This window comes from Capra hircus, chromosome 28, assembly GCF_001704415.2.
Source record: "Capra hircus breed San Clemente chromosome 28, ASM170441v1, whole genome shotgun sequence".
NCBI classification, from domain to species: Eukaryota; Metazoa; Chordata; class Mammalia; order Artiodactyla; family Bovidae; genus Capra; species Capra hircus.
The window spans coordinates 28,903,149-28,919,692 of NC_030835.1; the positions used below are offsets into that span (position 1 = coordinate 28,903,149).

Here is a 16,544-nt window from a genome sequence, read left to right on the forward strand (position 1 = left end):
ACCACACATCTTTTCCTTGAATCACTCCATTCTGTTCCTGCCAAATAGTTCTCCATCCTCGGGTTTAACACCTCCTGTGATGCTGTTATCCATGTTCAGATGGTCCTAACTGTGCAAAAGCGCAGTTCTCCTTAACATTGTTCCTTCTATACCTTTTATCTAATATTATCCAAATTATCCTTTGTCCTCTCCTTCTATACCTTTATCTCATATTATCTAAATTATCATTTTTCTTACATCAAATGAATTAAACATGTACTGAGTCCCAGTTATGTATCAGGCCCCACTCTGAACATTTTTTTAAATTTATTTTTTATTGAAGGATAATTGCTTTACAGAATTTTGTTGTTTTCTATCAAACCTCAACATGAATCAGCCATAGGTGTACATATATCCCCTCCCTTTTGAACCTCCCTCCCATCTCCTGCCCCATGCCACCCCTCTAGATTGATACAGAGCCCCTGTTTGAGTTTCCTGAGCAATACAGTAAATTCCTAATTTACATATGGTAATATAAGTTTCCATGTTATTCTTTCCATACATCTCACCCTCTCCTCCCCTCTCTGCATGTCCATATTTCTATTTTCTATGTTTGTTTGTCCATTGTTGCCCGTAAATAAACTCTTCAGTACCATTTTTCTAGATTCCATATATATGCATTAGAATATGATATTTATCTTTCTCTTTCTAATTCACTTCACTCTGTATAACAGGTTCTAGGTTCATTCACCTCATTAGAACTGATTCAAATGCATTCCTTTTTATGGCTGAGTAGTATTCCATTGTGTATATGTACCACAACTTCTTTATCCATTCATCTGTCAATGGACATCTAGGTTGCTTCCATCTTCTAGCTCTTGTAAATAGTGCTGCAGTGAACAATGGGATACATGTGTCTCTTTCAATTTTGGTTTCATCAGGGTATATGCCTAGGAGTGGGATTGCTGGGTCATATGGTGGTTTTATTCCTAGTTTTTTAAGGAATCTCCATCCATCTTCCATAGGGGCTGTATCAGTTTACATCCACACCAACAGTGCAAGAGTGTTCCCTTTTCTCCACACCCTCTATTGTTTGTAGACTTTTTGATGATGGCCATTCTGACCGGTGTGAGGTGATATCTCATTGTATTTTGATTTACATTTCTCTAATAATGAGTGATGTTGAACATCTTTTCATGCGTTTGTTAGCCATCTGTATGTCTTCTTTGGAGAAATGTCTGGTTAGATCTTTTTGATTGGGTTGTTTGTTCTTCTGGCAGAATGGTATGAGCTGCTTGCATATTTTGGAAATTAATCCTTTGTCAGTTGTTTCATTTGCTATTATTTTCTCCCATTCTGAGGGTTGTCTTTTCACCTTGCTTATAGTTTCCTTTGCTGTGCAAAAGCTTTTACGTTTAATCAGGTCCCACTTGTTTACTTTTGTTTTTATTTCAGTTACTCTGCGAGGTGGGTCATAGAAGATCTTGCTTTGATTAAGCATTTTTATAACCATGGCTGTTAAGACCATTATGGACTCATTTTTAAAAATTACCATCTAACTAGTTTTCTCAGTTTAACAACAGACTTACTCAAAAGAGCAATCACAGTACATTAACATCTCGCATGGTTGGCCACCCGTCCAGCTGATGCAGGGAAGCAGTCCACGCTGCAGTTTGTGGGGGCTCCTGTTTGGGGGAAGCGGGGCTGCCAGCAGCTTTCCCTCTGCCTCTTCACTCCTCACCCAGCAACCCTCTTTAAACCTTTTTTGATGGTTTCAGAAATAATACAAAATAGTGTGCATGCTAAGTCACTTCATTTGTGTCTGACTCTTTGAGACAGTATGGACTGGAGCCCACCAGACTCCTCTGTCCATGGGAATCTCCAGGCTAGAATACTGGAGCAGGTTGCCACACTCTCGTCCTGTCCCAAGGATCAGATCCGCGTCTCTTGCATCTCCTGCATTGGGAAGGAGGGTTCTTTACCCCTAGCACCACCTGGGAAGCTGTCTCCGAGGTAGCTCCTCATCTTAATAAAATCATTCTCTACCATATGCTCCAGATTCTTCTCAGGAAGAAAGAATTTTTTTTTTTAATTCTGCTTTATAGTGCTTCTCTTAAGAAGATATTTTTAATGAATTTGATTAATAAAAATTCCTGAATGAATATAAATACAATTTCAACAAGATATCAAAATTCACACAGTTCACTCTTCTTTAAAGTCAGATAGTCTTTTCTGCTTGCACTTTGGATCCTCCTCTGAGTCACCAGGATAGTTTAGAACCTATAGGATTTTTTTTAATTAATTTATTTTTTATTGAAGGATAATTGCTTTATAGAATTTTGCTATTTACTGTCGAAAAGAGATCTTGGATCTTTGGAAGATTGTAATGGACATTATTGCAAAGGCTGGTTATGCCAGAATGTATAAGGTTAAACCTGCAGGTGCCCAGTTCTTTAGGGGGTCAACATGAGTAGCTAGTGAATTTAGATTATATGCCAGCAGCCCTGACTCGCCTGGATGGAGCTCCAGTAGTCAGATTGTGTTTAGAGAAAACCAAGGAGAAAATAACACGTTAACCGGGATAAACCGTTTGGGGTCAAAATAACAATCTGGTGTTTTTGTACTTGTGTGAGATATAAAAAGAAAAGTTGAGTTTCAGTTCGGCTTCGTAGGAACTTCCAAACTTCTGGCATAGGCTCGGGCACCTCCATAAGAGCGCCTGGGCCAAGGGAAAACTGCCTGACTCCTTCCCATCTTTGATTGCTCTGGAGAACCCTGATGTCTCAAATGTGGAATCCCCTGTCTTCTTCCAGAGTTTTATAAATGGACGCTGACATGGACTACGAAAGACCCAACGTGGAAACCATCAAGTGCGTGGTTGTGGGAGACAATGCCGTGGGGAAGACACGCTTGATCTGCGCCAGAGCATGTAATACAACGCTGACACAGTACCAGCTGCTGGCTACCCATGTCCCCACCGTGTGGGCCATTGACCAGTACCGAGTCTGCCAGGAGGTGAGAGATGGGGTTTCTTTAGAGTCCTAAGGACGCGTCAGTGCTGTCGCCAGTCTGATTTTGATTTATTTGGGAGATATGTTTATTTATTTGATTTTTTAAAATTGAAGTGTAGTTGATTTACAGTGTTGTGTTACTTCCTGCCATAGAGCAAAGAGATTCAGTTATATATATATATATATATATATATATATGTTGACATTTTTTATGTTCTTTTCCATTATGGCTTGTTGTAGCTATAGAATATACCCAGATTTTTAAAAAGCAGAGGAAGAACTTAACTTATGGGTTCAAGACAGAACTCCCCTTTTTCATGCAGCAAGAGAAAACAAAAGGAGAAAGCTGATTTGGTGTATGGCTCTGGTATCCTGCGTGAGGGTTTTTAGGGCACATGGTTCCAGGAAGAAAAGTAGGACTTAGCTAAGTCCTGTTAACTGCAAGTGAATGCAAGTGAATCTCGGGGGCTTTGAGGGCTGATGACCTAGGCATTCTTCCCCTGGGGAACTTCTGATTGACAGCGAATTGGTGCCCTCTCTCTCCTGCAGGTCTTGGAACGTTCCCGGGATGTCGTTGATGAAGTGAGCGTTTCTCTCAGGCTTTGGGACACTTTTGGAGATCATCACAAAGACAGGCGTTTTGCATATGGCAGGTAAACCAAGACTAGTGCAGCTCAGTCCAACTTGAATACAATTTCCTCTCCCCACCCCATCTCTGCTTCATGAATCAACAAAAACCACATCATATGGCCTTGAAATGTGTTGGTTTCTGCACTGTGTCTTAAAAAAGACAAAAAAAAAAAAAAGACATTGTTTCCTGATGTCAAGAAAAGCAGTCTTCATAGCCACTTGGTTCCTCCCAGGAAATACTTTATTTAAAACAACCGGTGCTAGTTAAATTGAATGTCTGCTTGATGAGGATTCTGTTGTATGTGCCAACCTTGGGCTGCTTTGATTGTTTCCCTGAATAATACTTTATTTGCCTGCTCTTAAAATGTTTTAAGTTTATTTAGCAGTTGGCCACCCCTCTTCAGAAGGTCTCTTTGGTCTTTTGATGACCATTCTACAGAGTCTGATGTTACTTGCTTTGGGCTTTGCTGAAAAGTCTGTTATCTTTATTTAAAGGTCAGAAAAATATCTCTGAAATCATTCACAAAGGTACATTTCCAAAATCAACTGAAGCATTAATGCCTATTTTTCATTAAAAAAAAAAAATGAAGAGGAGGAAAAAATCCACTAAAGGAAAGATAAATCTAGAAGGACAGTAATATGAGTGGGGACAAGGTCAAAGAAATATTATAAAATATTTAGCAACTTCTCCTTGTCACCATAACTCCGTCGGCATCTCCAGGACTCCAGCTGTCTTAAAGTCCCTCTCAGTGCATCTGTTATAACTGTCAAAATCCAGATGAGGAAGAGATTTCCTTACCTCTTACTCATAAGCAAAGGCATGTCTTTTTAAGTTTAGAATTTAGATCTTTTTTAACATAAGACATCATGCTACCTTACAGGATTGCATTACTTAGATATCCCCAAACACTGAGTTTACTCCTTGGTATTGAGATAAGCATTTCTGAAAGGACCTCTCTTTCTTCAAGCCTGTAGCTTTCATAAGCCTCTGAACTCATACTGGCACTTACCCAAGTGGTCTGGAATACTGAATAAACTGCTAAAAGGGTTTGCCCTACTCCTTTCACTCATTCACCCACTGAAATAATCTGCAGTTTAGGCCAGTTTATTCAAGGGGAGAAAGAAGTATATAGAAGTAAAAGTTTGATTTTAATCTCCCCTTAAACAGAAACTTTTGAACTTAATATCCAGCATAGATAATACATTTCTTCTTGAGTTTCCTAGTTTGTTTTTCTTTGCTTTATGTGATGTTCTTGATTCTTATCTTAGTTGCCATTTGGGTTTTTGTCTGTTATCTCATTATTATACACACACAAAAATAATAATCAATGAACTTGCTTTATAAGTATTATGCTGTCAGATTTTATAACACCTGTGGTTTTAAGGAAGCATAATTAAATGATGACTGGAAGCAAAGTACGAATAAATACATAGATTTCAAAGGACTGTTTGTACCCCAGCTTCTAAAAAGGTGTGGTGAATGAAAATGAACTTACTGAGATACTGGGTTTAGCTTCTGTAGGCAATCTCGACAGCTCAGTGGCTTATGGCCACTTGAAATTTATGTATTTGAGGTGATGAATTTTAACTTCACTCCACCATGTAAAACTGGTCTTTAGGTAATATAAGGGCTACTTCATTACCATGTGAGGTTCCTGCTTAGGGTTGACTCAATGGCACAGTGACCTTCATAGATCTGATATCGACAAGCATCTACACTGGGCCTCATCCAGCTTCCTGATATATCTGGGGTCACTTTACATGTCATGCCTGTGCTTGGTCACTCCCAACAAAAAGAAGCTGGTCTCCCATGTGACCCTGTCAGTACACAGTGCATTGTTCTGCTCCTTTATCTGTAGTGTTTAGTTCCATCAGCTGTAACTCATCCACTGCCCCCTTTGCTGGAAACAGGACGTGCTTTCCAAGCCAAGTCTGATTCTTTGAGCAACACGGAGGGACTCAGGAAACCCTCCCATGCTTCTGGCTAAGCTCTTCATGGGCCTCACTTTATGTGCATGTTTGTGCCTTGTATCTCCTCTCTCTTTTCCTATTCTCCGCAGCCTCTAGGCTTCCTGCCACAGACCCTGCCACTGGTCAAGAACAGAAAGCAGAGCTGTTCTGTCCCAGATTACAGAATCTCTGCGTAAACACTAAATATGTTGTACCACGTTGATATAGCACCAAAAAATTGCGTCTTATGGCCAGGTCTGACAGTAGAAGCCTCTTTTGCTCAGCACAGGGCTCTGACCACTGTATTTCGTTGCTGTGCAAGGGCTGTTTTAATTTCTGTGTAGCTTCCATTTTTAGCTCCCTATCATTTGCGCAGGAGAAAAATCATAATTACAGTTTCTGACATTCCATTTGGTTTGCAGACCTGTTTTTTGACTGGTGCTTCTACTATACTTAGTGTGAATTACAAGTCGGTGGGATGTGATATATTCCTTAGACTTGGAAATGTATTTGGAACCTTTTAAAAATAACTCATTTGATTCTTAGGGTGACAGTGAGAGAAAGCAGATTCATACCAAGATGCCTTAGGCCTCGCCTTTAGTTTCCTTTGCTTCTTAGCACCAAGCTGGTCAACGAGTTACCACTTCAAGCCTTCTTTGGCCTAAACAAGTTCTAGTTTGCAGAGTGGGCCTGGGTGGTGTCAGCCTGCTGACTCGAATTTGCAATTTTCCTAGTGTGGTATAACTACAACCAGAATGTCATAGCTCTTATTATGACTTAAAGGTAACTAGTCAACTAATTTTTTTAGCCATTTACATTAATAGCTCTAATTCATCAAAGCCCTACAGTGTGTCAGTCAAAATATTAGGTGCTTTGCCAGCACTAGTTTAGTTAATCCTTCCAGGAACTCTGGGAGGCAGGGATTATCTCCAGGTCACAGTTGAGGAGGGAGTTGAATTCTTTTCTCATAACCTGCCCAAGTGTGAGTTTCAAAACCAGATTCAAATTCAGCTCTGCCTGAGTCCTGGCTCCCACCCTTTCCATTGTGATAAGCTACATCGACCTCATTTTAAACAGAATGAAACTGAAATCACCCCCCTCTCCAACACACGCACACGCTGATGGACTGGGTATTCTTTTGCTCTTTGTATTTTTACAATGGCTAAAATGAGAAGAGATCTCAAAAAATCATCTGGCCGATCCCTTTTCTCCAGGAAGGGAGATCATCCATCCGAGAAAGAGGTAGTGACAGGAGCCCTCCTATTGGACGGACATGAAAGGCAGCAGAGTAGCATCAGTATCCTGACCCTTATCTAACATGTTTGAAATCTTTCAAACCCTCCTTCTCTGGAGCGAATGACTCCACCTCTCTAGTGGCCTTTCTTCTTCCTACTGCCTACTTTCTACCCACTTTTGGATGAACTTTGGAAGCTCTTTCCTGGATCTTTTAAAATGTCAAGATCAAAACTGTACATCATAACCATGACTGTAATCAGCTGCTCTTTTTTGGCAAGAAAAGAAAAAAGGCTCTTTTTAAAGGGATATCACTCAAGAGTTTTCCCTTAGAAATATTATAAGGAAGTACTCACACTTAGGTGCCTGGCACTGAAATGCAGGCAAGTAGGGTGGGCTCTACCTTCAACAGGATGCCTAGGCCCCCTCTATAGTCACACACACATAAATAATTACCAATATTATTGTTCTCTTTCCTTGAAAACCTTCACCATTGCTCTGTCTTGGGGTCAGATAGCTTTTAAACACACAAAGCTTATGGGGCTGGAGGTGGTGATAACAGCAGGTACAATTTAATAAGAGCTCCCCACAAGCCAGGTCTGTGCTCTGCGTATCTTGTTGCCATGTCATTCTTGCGGTGACCCTGTAAAGTAGGCTCATTTCACAGCTGAGCTAGCAGGCACAGAAAGGGGCCAAGGTCAGAGGGGTAGGAAAGAGTGGTACTCAACTTTTCCTGGTAGTTCTGTCTGGCTCCAGACCCTGTTTCCTCCCTTTCCCCCAGGCTGTAGTGGCTGCTGCTGCTGATTGATGACCAACTTTACATTTATTCTCAGTCCAGTCTAATTATTGCATTATTCTCTGTGGACATGGAAGACTAGTGTTCACCATCTCTCCCCAGCTGTAACTAATATTCTGTTGTTCCTCTTAAGTTCTTTAATATGTAGCTAATAACTTAATTCTCTTTATTACATCAATGAGTGGCTAAACAGGAGTCCTTTCATTTCCAGGAAGAAGCCTACATCCAAGCACACTCTCCCAGAGTGAGTGGGACCCTTGAGTACTTTGGCATGCTTTCTCCCCACAGCTGAACACAGGCATGCAGAATCACTGTATTTGCCCTTACACCAAAGAGTTCCCAGGCATATTTTCAGTCCATTTGGAACTCATTTATTATACAGATTATTGTTACACACTGATTTTTCTCAAGTGTTTTTTAGGCCCAGTGAGAAGTACAGTACGTGTTTTAAATAATAACATCAATCAGAGCGATGGTTTCTGTTTGTCTGTTGAGATAAGATGGCTCTAGTTTCACGCTGAAGGCCAGGTTATGAGATACAGCATTAATGCATCCCATCTTGAATGCTTGGTTGATGCCCTTTAAAAAAACTCAGGACTGTGGGTGACCAGTGTTTATGTCTTTGTCTGGGATTGTCTGTGCTTGTGGTTAAAGGCAAGGGAAAAAGTAAGAAACAATTCATGTGCCTCGATAAAGTATTTTTGAAGTAGCTCTCATTGTCCGTGGCATATTCTAATTGCTGGGCCAGAACTAACATTCTAATGATGATTTCAGTATGGCAAACAGCCTGTTGGACAGAGAAACATATCCAGTCGAGGCGGACCAGGGCCAGGGCAAGGGTGAGGCATGTAAGGCACTCACCTTGGGTGTAAAATGTAAATAATAATAAAGGTCAGATCACTGTTAACTGATCTTCTCTTTCTGTCTCAGGCTCAGCATGGCAAATGTTACTGGTCCTGACTTTATTTAAAATTTTTGTATTTTGTTCATCATGGATTTTTTTTTAACCTTAATTTTTATTTTTGGGAAAATATGGGTCATCTGGATCACTGAGGTCTGGGGTACCTCTTCAGATTTTTCACCTGAGGCTAGTGCTTCATTCTTTACCCAAGTCCTGACCCTGAAGATGGACTTTATAAATGGATAACAAAGCAGCAAAGGGAGGAAAGCTACCGGTGTGTATACTTCATAGAAAAGTCACCCAAACCACACTTCTAAATGTGTGGTCTAGAGGGATCTCGGAAAATTACTGCAGCTTGTTTCCCAAAGATAGTTAGTCCTGCTGTGAAATAAAGGACTAGACTAAGACTTGCCTGGGTTATAGAAAATGGTAGAAAGACATTAGAAGAGCAGCTAGTTGGACCAAGGGAGGGGAATAGTTATTCCCTAAGAGTTTAGACTAAAACTGCTTGTTCCTGTAGGCTTCCCAGGTGGCGCAGTAGTAAAGAACCCACCTGCCAGTACAGGAGACATGAGTGAAGCTGGTTTTATTCCGGGGTTGGGAAGACCCCCCGGGTGAGGAAATGGCTGCCCGCTCCAGCATTCTTGCCTGGAAAATTCCCTGGACAGAGGGGCCTGGCAGGCTACAGTCCACGGGGTCGCAGAAAATCGGGCACGAATGGGCCACTGAGCACTCAGCACAGCTAGCGCTCATGAGTGTGCCGAAGCCGCCGGCTATCTGATGTCAGAGACCTGGGGAGAGGTGAGTCAGCAGGCTTTAGCCAGCACCTGAGTGATTAGAAGGAAGCTACGCTTTGGTAAACACTGCCACAGAAGTATCATAATGCTCTTTACCTCAGCCAAATGGGAAGACTCTTAACGAAGATTAGAGAGAGAAATTTTGAGTGAAGGAAACCAGGGGGAAAAGAGCACACATTGTGTGTGATTCCATTGCTGTAAAATTCCAGAAAATGGCGTGTAATCTATAGTGACAAAAAAATCAATCACTGGTTGCCTGGGAAAAAGGGGGAGGGAAAAATGGATTACCAAAGGACACTTTGGGGGTGACAAAAATGTTTATTTTCTTGATTGAGATGACAGACTCAGGAGTATATACCTATGTCAAAACTAATCACATTGAGCACTCTAAGTATACAAAGCTTCTGTGTGCTAAGTCACTTCATTTGTGTCCGAATATCTGTGACCCTATGGACTGTAGCCCACCAGGCTCCACTGTCCATGGGATTCTCCAAGCAGGAATCCTGGAGTTGGTTGCCATTTCCTCCTCCAGGAGGTCTTCCCAACCCAGGGATCAAACACATCTCTTATGACTGCTGCACTGGCAGGCGGATTATTTACCATGAGCACTCCCTGGTGGCTCAGACGGTAAAGCGTCTGCCTGCAGTGCGGGAGCTGCTGCTAAGTCGCTTGAGTCGTGTCCAACTCTGTGTGACCCCAGAGAGGGCAGCCCACCAGGCTCCCCCATCCCTGGGACTCTCCAGGCAAGAGTACTGGAGTGGGTTGCCATTGCCTTCTCGAGCAATGCCGGAGACTCGGGTTCAATTCCTGGGTGGGGAAGATCCCCTGGAGAAGGAAATGGCAATCCACTCCAGCACTCTTGCCTGGAAAATCCCATGCACGGAGGAGCCTGATAGGCTACAGTCCATGGGGTCGAAGAGTCAGACACGACTGAGCGACTTCACTTTCACTTTCACCAACCACCTGGGAAGCCCCCATCCAGAGTTTAGTGTATTTCAACTGTAGCTCAGTAATTTTTTTTAGATAAAATATTTTTATGGGAATTGAAGTAGTCTATGGTATGTGAGGAAATTTTCATGGCTGACAATATATGTTTTGATTATTTATAGAACTTAAACTTAGTTCTCATTGAAAATATAAACGATTTGTGTGAACTTTAGCGGGGAAAAATATAAGACCAGATTCTTAATAGCTGAATATAGGAAATGAGATAGTTCTGGCACCTCCAAGGTAATGTCCCCAAACCAGGCTGGACCCCTTTTCCCAGAGATAGAACCATCAACTGTGTGGATCATAATCCAACCAAGAGGCCTGTGTCTTTGACTTTGATTCTGTAGCTCTCTTCTGAGAAGGTACATTTGTCCAGGTACCCTGTAATAACCAAATAAAGTATACCACGTTCCCTGAAAGTTTTCCATTTCTCCATCAAATAGTAACAATTTTGTCTATCATGGTCAGTTCTTTCTGGAACCAGAGAATGGTGTAAGGCCAAGTGAAAAAGGAGGGGGTATAGTCAGCTGCACCTTCAGAACTCCCCCTTTTTGCCAGATCTGTGAATTTGTAAATTGGGCGGGGCGGGGGGGATGCCTTTTCTGAATGAGTATTCTTAAACAGAGAATTGCATGTATTAACACTAATGTTTTTCCAACTATAGTTTGTTTCTCCTCTGGGTATCATTTCCAAGCTCTTTATAAGAATTATTTTAAAGTATAATTGTATACTTACCTTTTTAATCCATTTACCCATAGAGGAGGGCATTAAGTAAAACAATTGAAGGTGGATTATTACTGCTTTGTGCTAATCCAAAACAGAAAAATATGTTGGACTAAATGTATACAAGTAATTTAAAATTTTTAATGTAGTAGAAACGTATGGATTCTGTACTGAAGCACTCAAGCACAGGATTGCAGCGATGCCAGATCACCCGGCACACAGAAGATATGTCTGTATCACCCCAACCGACTGTCCCCCGCTGTCCTTCCTGCTCTGAGCTGGTACATCTTGTATTGTAACCAGAAGACAAAATATCAGAGGAGCTGGGATTCCTGTGCCCAACCCAGTACTGTGCCCAGGATGAAAATGTCCTTGGGAAACAGCAGTGCCAGATGAGATAGGAACAGGGCTTGACTGATGACTGGGGTCACTTGTGTTCCAGGACCTGGAAGGATGCTGGCTGCTGCCCAAACACTGGTCACATGGCTGGGAAAAATGGTCCTTTGTGGTTGAGCCCAGGAAAACATTTGTGGACCCAAAAGATCCCACAGACTTAGGAATAATGAGGCCGCTGAGCTGGGTAAAGAGATGAGGAGCGTATGCGCTGTGCAACACATGAACGTCATGTGTGCTGCCTTCTTTTTACCTTTTCTCTGTTGCTACTTAATAACTGCAAGCTCGACATGTTGGGTCAAATACAGCTACGTGTGTTGCCTGCTCATCATGGACAAAGAGAAAACAAAAAGTTTGTCATGTTTCTAATACCAGAATCTTCCAATGAAAAAAATGTATTTCAGCCTGCACAGTTTTCCCACATAAAATAGGTGGTAAGAAGAAAGAGACTGCTGAGTAATTCTGCAGTATCTTCAGAGGATAATTCTATTACCTTCTTTCAGCAGTTCCATATCAATGAGCTGGTAAGCCAAAGGGAAAGATCTCTTGTTGAGAATGTCCTGCCATTCTTATTACAGGATAAGAGTGTCCTGCCATTCAATATACAGGATATATATTTGGTGACTTTTGAAACCATAAACCATATTTGTCTGACAATAATTGGGACTTTATGGTTTACAAACCACTTTCACAGATATTTTTCTTGGTGAATCTTAACAGCAGTCATTATCAGCAACTTTTAATATTGACCATTTATCAGATTTCTAAAATTATTCCACTACTTTGATCTTTCCCCAGAACAGTTACCCCCAGTCTAGAAAATACAGTTAGAAGGATAAAGTACTGAATTACCAAAAAATAAAAAAAATTAGCAAAAATCTCTTTTAAATTCATCACCTTGGTTATCTTTTTATTTCAGTGCTTTTGGAGATTGGGGGAGTTGGTGTGTCTTTTGAAAAAACAAGATGGCCTATGAAATGGATGATGTTATCTTAACCCTTAATTCTGTGAAAGTAAGCCAGAATTAATCCTGAAAATAACCTGCCCATTTCTTTATATTTCCTTTTTGCTTCTGGATATAATCTTAATTCCTAGAAGAGATCATCAATCCATTTTTATTCTGGAATTATGAAAGTATCCAATTAGGTGGGACAAATAGATTTTTAAGATAAATTCAAATAATTTAAAAATATATATTTAGTGGATAAGCTCTGCTATAGACCAGAGATGACGATATACAGCTGCATGCATGCTCAATCGTGTCTGACTCTTTGTGACCCTACAGACCGTAGCCCACCAGACTCCTTTGTCCATGGGATTTTCCTGGCAAGAATACTGGCATAGCATGGGATGCCATTTCCTCCTCTAGATTATACAGTTATCTTTCAGCAATAATTGTCTAAAGAAATATAATAGCTCACATATCATTTTTTTATTAAAAGTTAAACATACCCCCTAACTGACTTATCTTAGGCCTAAATTTCTTTTCGATTTTGAGTCTGCAGACATACTTGCATCTATGTCCTTCAGAATCTGCAAGGCTTTTCTACTTGATAAGCAGTCACTGAGGGCCTCTTTTGTTACAAACACTGTGTTGTGTACCGTGAAAGAGACAAAACAGAATCCCTAAAGATGAAACTAAGAGCAGTGGGGAAAGCCAGCAGCAGAAAGAGTTACAATACAGGGTTAAAATGCTGAACTAAAGATGGCAGTACCAGGAACAGGGAAGAAAGAATTACTCAGAGCAAAAATGCCAGCATCATTCTCAACTCCTTTTGCTCATGTCCCATACCTGCTCCATCAGCAGGCCCCAGTGACTCTGCCTTCCACACATTTAACGAACGCGGCCACCTCTTACCACCTGTACTGCTCCCAGGACAAAGTCACCATCCTCTCTCTCTGGGTGATTATTTTTTTTAACTGTCCTCTCCTACTGTCTTGTGCCTTCTGACAACCCACCCTTCACCACTATTTAGGAGTTATTACAGCAGTAGGGTGATCCTGTTAAAACATACATTTTTTCATTCAACTCAAAACCCCTAATCACCTACCAGTTCACTCAGAGTAACAGCCATACACCCATGAGGCCCTCCGTATCTCAGACAGCATTGCCTCTCTGCTCAGTTCCTGCTGTTTTCCCCCCCTCACCTTGAGGGAAACACCACAGGAATGTCCTGCCTCAGGACCTTTGCCTTAGATGCTTTCTCTTCCACAGTGTTCTTCCCTCAAGATATCAACATGCCAGCTCCTTCCCTTCCTTCAGGTGTTTACTGAGACATCACCTTTTCAGTAAGGCCCTGCATCGCCACCTCATTTCAACAGCAACTTCTGCTTTCCAGTATTTCTGTCCCCAGTACCCTGCCCACTTTCCTGCAAGCACTGTCACTATCCAGCATGCTAAACATTCGGCCTGTGTTTCTTGCTCATTGTCTCTGTTCTCTGGTAGAATATAAGCGTGACACAGATAAGCATGCTGAGGACAGTGATTTGTGTCTTTAACTAATCGCTGTGTCCCCAGTGTGTGGAAGGGCACCTGCCACGTAGTAGGATATCAGTTAATATTTCTGGGAGAGATGATTGAATGATTGCTTATTGATACTGGGCAAGTGACTTGGCAGGTCCTGTGCCTTTATCATTTTACAGAGGCCTGGGGCGAGGCCTGGGTGAAAGTGGTGGGACGATCTTGCTAGTTTACAGTTTGGTTTCAGAAGTGTCAAGAAGTTTAATCCCAGAGCCCTCCCATCTGGCAGTCTGGCTGACATGTAGGTGCCATTAGGTGTGCAGCTAGCCTTGCTCTTCGGAGGAAACGTCCACCTTCGTGAAGGAAGGCAGCTCCTCAGTCATGCAGCTTCAGAGCAAGCCAGAGAGAAAGGAGAATGAGGAGAAGTAGGCAAGGAGTTTATTCCTGCAATTGCACCTTCTCCTTTAAGGAAGCCTTTTCTGCATCTGTCTCCTGCTTTCATTGGCCAGGAGGTAAATGAGCTTGCTTACGCTGTTTCTTTTAGTCACTTACTTGTGCTTCACACTGCTTCGTATGCATTCAGCTTGTTCTGACCATTGTGTGAGGTATAAGGATGCAGACGGTCTCTAACTTACAATGGTCTAACTTATAATTTTTCTGTTTTATGATGGTGCAAAAGTAATACACATTCAGTAGAAAACATACTTTGAATTCTGATCTTTTCCCCAGGTTGGCTATTTCCAAGTACTAGCCCTGCTCCCAGTCAGTCACACCAGTCAACAGGGTAAACAATTGATACATTTACAACCATTCTGTACCCAGACAAGCATTCTTCACATTCAGCACAGTATTCAGTATACAGTATTCGGCCTTTTTGTTCATTGATGTTCCCCAACTGTACGCTAATGTAAATGTTCTGAGGACATCTAGGGTAGGCTCAACAAAGCTATGGAGAAGGCGATGGCACCCCACTCCAGTACTCTTGCCTGGAAAATCCCATGGACGGAGAAGCCCGGTAGGCTGTAGTCCATGGGGTCGCGAAGAGTCGGACACGACTGAGCGACTTCACTTTCACTCTTCACTTTCATGCATTGGAGAAGGAAATGGCAACCCACTCCAGTGTTCTTGCCTTGAGAATCCCGGGGACCGGGGAGCCTGGTGGGCTGCTGTCTATGGGATCGCACAGAGTCTGACACAACTTAGCAGCAGCAGCAATGAAGCTATGATGTTTGGTAGATTAGGTATATTAAATACATTTTTGATTTATGATATTTTCAATTTATGATGGATTTATCAGGACATAACCCCATCATAAGTCATAGAAAATATTTGTGCACTAAAGGAAGCATAGATTGTAAAATGGGATATCAAGTTTAAAAAAATAGTTGGTTACATTGGATGATAACACAGGCTTTTATATGATCAAGTCATTGGCTTCTGTAATTTTTGCACTATAATGGCAGAACCAACCATTTTTAAGATCGGGTGTTATCTGTCTTAGGATTTGGTGGCATTGGTGGGATGTTGGTATGGCCTTCCTACACTTAAGAGGGTGCATCGCTTTAGTCCCATTTTTGGAGGGTGGGGGAAGGCTGATTTAAAATATTTGCTTCCTGCTAAACATACAGTTATGGGCTTGGGAGAAATAGTTGTGCATGCTAATCACTCCCAAATCTGAATATATTTCAGGGTGTTTTCAGTTTTCCCCACATAACATCTGTACTTAAGAAGCCTCACTGCTCTTGGTAAAGTATTGACTTGATTTCTCTGCTCACATCCAGGGCACTGCATGTTTCTGCCCTGCTCTCCCCAGATCCCCTGCCAGGCGCTCCCCTACAGGCCTTTCCATTTTCCATGAGTATGAGTTTACACAGCCATTCATCTCCAGGTGGTTATGTTCACCATCACTGACAACTCCCTCCACATCTCATACACACCGGGCTGCTCCCCTACTAAAACTTTCCACAGCCACGTGTTACACATTCCTTTTTTCTGCCATGCTCCCAGCTGTTTTGTGATGTTTTGATCTGTCTGTTTGCACAGCGCTGTCAGACTATATGCATGAAAGGTGTATTGTTGACATGAATGGTTTTAAAAACGTTTCTGTAAAGAGCCTACCTCGGTTATTGGGGAGGGAGAAGGAGGTCAGGGACATCTACTTGAGTCTCTGCCAGAAGAAGACTTGTGTATGTTAACAAACAAACCCACTGAAATGTGATCATGATCTCTACCGATAAAGGATATGGGAGTCTCCACTTAGAAATAATAATAGGCAATAGTGACATGAAGATATGGAATCCTACCATAGAAAACGTATAAAAGTATATGTTAAGAAGGAGATACTTACAAGAAGATGTCAGGTAAACAGAACTGTTAGCTTATTCTTGGTCACCAAGTGTAAGGGTCTTAACAAGAGACCCAGCCAGAACTGGCACACTGGGAAGAGGCCAGTTGGATGGGAGCCTGTGGATGTCCTGCTCACAGCTATCTGGAGGACTAGATGGAGTCCACTGTCCTTTACATTGCCCATGCTAGCCTGGATAATTTAGCAATTTTTTTTTTCACTTAAGCAGATAAGAAAACCCAAGGCCCACAGCTCTTTAGCTGGACAGTGGTGGCAAAGCAAGGAAGACAAACTAAGAAGATAGAAAGTACTTTTGTGACAGTAGAGAACATGGAC

The 16,544-nt window shown here is 41.8% G+C and overlaps 1 protein-coding gene across 7 annotated transcripts in view; it reads left to right on the plus strand.

Annotated features, from left to right (window-relative positions):
- RHOBTB1 (Rho related BTB domain containing 1) overlaps nucleotides 1–16,544 on the plus strand; it is a 141,989-nt gene that overhangs the window by 98,242 nt on the left and 27,203 nt on the right. For all 7 annotated transcript variants that reach the window (XM_018042282.1, XM_018042279.1, XM_018042280.1 and 4 more), the window contains 2 exons: nucleotides 2,793–2,994; nucleotides 3,540–3,643. In XM_018042282.1, the coding sequence (XP_017897771.1) occupies nucleotides 2,803–2,994; nucleotides 3,540–3,643 (296 nt within the window). In that variant the 5' untranslated portion in view covers nucleotides 2,793–2,802. The remainder of the gene's footprint in view (nucleotides 1–2,792; nucleotides 2,995–3,539; nucleotides 3,644–16,544) is intronic.